Source organism: Notothenia coriiceps, unplaced genomic scaffold, assembly GCF_000735185.1.
Source record: "Notothenia coriiceps isolate Sejong01 unplaced genomic scaffold, NC01 NC01_scaffold00008957, whole genome shotgun sequence".
NCBI classification, from domain to species: domain Eukaryota; kingdom Metazoa; phylum Chordata; class Actinopteri; order Perciformes; family Nototheniidae; genus Notothenia; species Notothenia coriiceps.
Genome location: NW_011341658.1, coordinates 357,857 through 361,360, shown reverse-complemented (window position 1 = coordinate 361,360; position 3,504 = coordinate 357,857). Strand labels below are relative to the sequence as shown.

General features: G+C 41.8%; 1 protein-coding gene across 1 annotated transcript in view; it reads left to right on the top strand.

Moving 5' to 3' along the window:
- dpp9 (dipeptidyl-peptidase 9) overlaps nt 1–3,504 on the top strand; it is a 14,850-nt gene that overhangs the window by 10,851 nt on the left and 495 nt on the right. The window contains exons 17-19 of the mRNA XM_010770458.1: nt 1,752–1,894; nt 2,599–2,710; nt 3,184–3,504. The exon at nt 3,184–3,504 is cut by the window's right edge and continues 495 nt beyond it. Of these exons, the coding sequence (XP_010768760.1) occupies nt 1,752–1,894; nt 2,599–2,710; nt 3,184–3,276 (348 nt within the window). The 3' untranslated portion in view covers nt 3,277–3,504. The remainder of the gene's footprint in view (nt 1–1,751; nt 1,895–2,598; nt 2,711–3,183) is intronic.

Genomic DNA, 3,504 nt, shown 5'->3' with positions numbered 1-3,504 from the left:
ATCTAAAATGAATCAATATCAGTTTATGCTATAATAACAATAATTTAACCGCTTTAACTTGAGACAGCCCTTTCTGACATGGATGTACAGTGGGGCAAAAAAGTATTTAGTCAGCCACCAATTGTGCAAGTTCTCCCACTTAAAAAGATGAGAGAGGCCTGTAATTTTCATCCTAGGTACACTTCAACTATGAGAGACAGAATGGGGGGAAAGAATCTAGGAAATCACATTGTCTGATTTTTAATGAATTAATTGGTAAATTCCTCGGTAAAATAAGTATTTGGTCACCTACAAACAAACAAGATTTCTGTCTCTCACAGACCTGTAACTTCTTCTTTAAGAGCCTCCTCTGTCCTCCACTTGTTAACTGTATTAATGGCACCTGTTTGAACTCGTTATCAGTATAAAAGACACCTGTCCACAACCTCAAACAGTCACACTCCAAACTCCACTATGGCCAAGACCAAAGAGCTGTCAAAGGACCCCAGAAACAAAATTGTAGACCTGTACCAGGCTGGGAAGACTGAATCTGCAATAGGTAAGCAGCTTGGTGTGAAGAAATCAACTGTGGGAGCAATTATTAGAAAATGGAAGACATACAAGACCACTGATAATCTCCCTGGATCTGGGGCTCCACGCAAGATCTCACCCCATGGGGTCAAAATCATCACAAGAACGGTGAGCAAAAATCCCAGAACACACGGGGGGACCTAGTCAATGACCTGCAGAGAGCTGGGACCAAAGTAACAAAGGCTACCATCAGTAACACACTACGCCGCCAGGGACTCAAATCCTGCAGTGCCAGACGTGTCCCCCTGCTTAAGCCAGTACATGCCCAGGCCCGTCTGAAGTTTGCTAGAGAGCATTTAGATGATCCAGAAGAGGATTGGGAGAATGTCATATGGTCAGATGAAACCAAAATAGAACTTTCTGGTAAAAACTCAACTAGACGTGTTTGGAGGAGAAAGAATGCTGAGTTGCATCCAAAGAACACCATACCTACTGTGAAACATGGGGGTGGAAACATCATGCTTTGGGGCTGTTTTTCTGCAAAGGGACCAGGACGACTGATCCGTGTAAAGGAAAGAATGAATGGGGCCATGTATCGTGAGATTTTGAGTGACAACCTCCTTCCATCAGCAAGGGCATTGAAGATGAAACGTGGCTGGGTCTTTCAGCATGACACTGATCCCAAACACACCGCCCGGGCAACGAAGGAGTGGCTTCGTAAGAAGCATTTCAAGGTCCTGGAGTGGCCTAGCCAGTCTCCAGATCTCAACCCCATAGAAAATCTTTGGAGGGAGTTGAAAGTCCGTGTTGCCCAGCGACAGCCCCAAAACATCACTGCTCTAGAGGAGATCTGCATGGAGGAATGGGCCAAAATACCAGCAACAGTGTGTGAAAACCTTGTGAAGACTTACAGAAAACGTTTGACCTCTGTCATTGCCAACAAAGGGTATATAACAAAGTATTGAGATGAACTTTATTGACCAAATACTTATTTTCCACCATAATTTGCAAATAAATTCTTTAAAAATCAGACAATGTGATTTTCTGGATTGTTTTTTCTCATTTTGTCTCTCACAGTTGAAGTGTACCTAGGATGACAATTTCAGGCCTCTCTCATCTTTTTAAGTGTGAGAACTTGCACAATTGGTGGCTGACTAAATACTTTTTTGCCCCACTGTATTTGTTATCTTTATTTAACATTATTACATTGACTAACTGACTACATTGTGTTTCCCTGCCAGTTGGCTATTGCAGGTGCCCCAGTGACTGTATGGATGGCGTACGACACAGGCTACACAGAGCGCTACATGGATGTGCCTGAGAACAACCAGCAGGGCTACGAGGAAGGCTCTGTGGCCCTGCACGTGGACAAGCTGCCCAGCGAGTCAGTATACACACTCATACAGACACAATTCTCAATAGTTCAGATATTATTGAAACCAATGTAACCATACTGCATGTTCTGAGTAATTGCAATAGATATTGTACTGGTTCCATCATGACTGCAGGGGTACTTCCTAATTACCGTTAACTCTGGCGTCATATTTATTAATAATCCCATCGAAGTCCTATGTTTTGTTTTTAACACACGTTGGGACGCCCTTCATTCAACAAAGATGTGTCTTTGGGCTCATTCTATTCTTTGATCTAATGATTCATAATTGTGAACCATTTGAGCTCAAAGCAATGCTTAAAGAAAATGTGTCACGTTGTCACAGGCATGTACACGTTGGTGAAATGTTCCTTCCATTACTTGGAAATGAAAAACAAACTGCTCTCCCCCATCCTTTTATAGCAGCTGTTATTAAAATCTGGAGAGGCAATATTAGGATTTTTAGTGCCAGTAGGCTCTGTTTTTAGGAACTGAAGGACCCTGGGGGCCCAACAAATAGCGTGTTGGAGCACTGCCCCTGGATGCTGAACTTGTGTGCAGCTGCATCGTTTCAACTTTCTATAAATGTATTTGAACCCATGAAGGCTTTTCCTGTTTTAAATCAAAAAGGAAGGGGGGTGCAACATGTGTTTTGTATGCCTTACCATTGTATGGAAGCGTATCATATTGTAACCATGTAATCCTTGTCATTACAGGCCCAACCGTTTGCTGATTCTCCATGGATTTCTAGATGAGAATGTGCACTTCTTCCACACCAATTTCCTAGTGTCACAGATAATCCGTGCTGGGAAGCCCTATCAGCTTCAGGTTAGCATTACAAGCAATATTTCACCCATTCACAAAGTTACCATGAAATATCTCCGGACTTATACCTTCATCATAAATATTTGAGTTTCCCTTAAAAAAATCTAGAAAACCATCTGAATTTTTGTATTTTGGCTTATAATACTAAAATGTTTAACGGTAGTAAAAAAACAACGGATAAATTACTGTCAGGAATATATGTGAAGGGTGAGAAGATATCTTTCGAAGCAGTTTTTACATAATAGTCACAGAAAAGGTGTTTCAAACTGAACCTTTTGTATCATACTAAACTGAATACCTTTTGGGTTTTTGATTAACTAAACAAACATTTAAAGACATCACCTCTGACTTAGAAACTACGATTGACATTCAGTATTTTTTGACATTTTGTAGACCAATCAAATAATCTAGAAAAGCAAAATGAAAAGAATCCTTAGTAGCAGCTCTAATTTTGTCGACCTGTTTAATTTCTCCAGGTTTACCCCAACGAGCGACACAGTATTCGCTGCCCTGAGTCTGGAGAGCACTACGAGATAATGCTGCTGCACTTTCTACAACAATACCTCTGAAATGAGACAACAAGGGAGAAGTCAAGTCAAGTCCCCTCTGTCCTCCTTTACCCCTACAGCTCACCCCCCATCTTTTCTCTCTCTGACTTCTGCACCCCAACCCTAGTCTCCACCTGTACACCATGTCATCAAGACACTATCGGACACTCTGCAGCCAAACACTCTCTCCGGTGAACTTGTCCCCTTACTATACTTCCCTCTTTTGCTCTCTCTGTCTCATCAATGGCC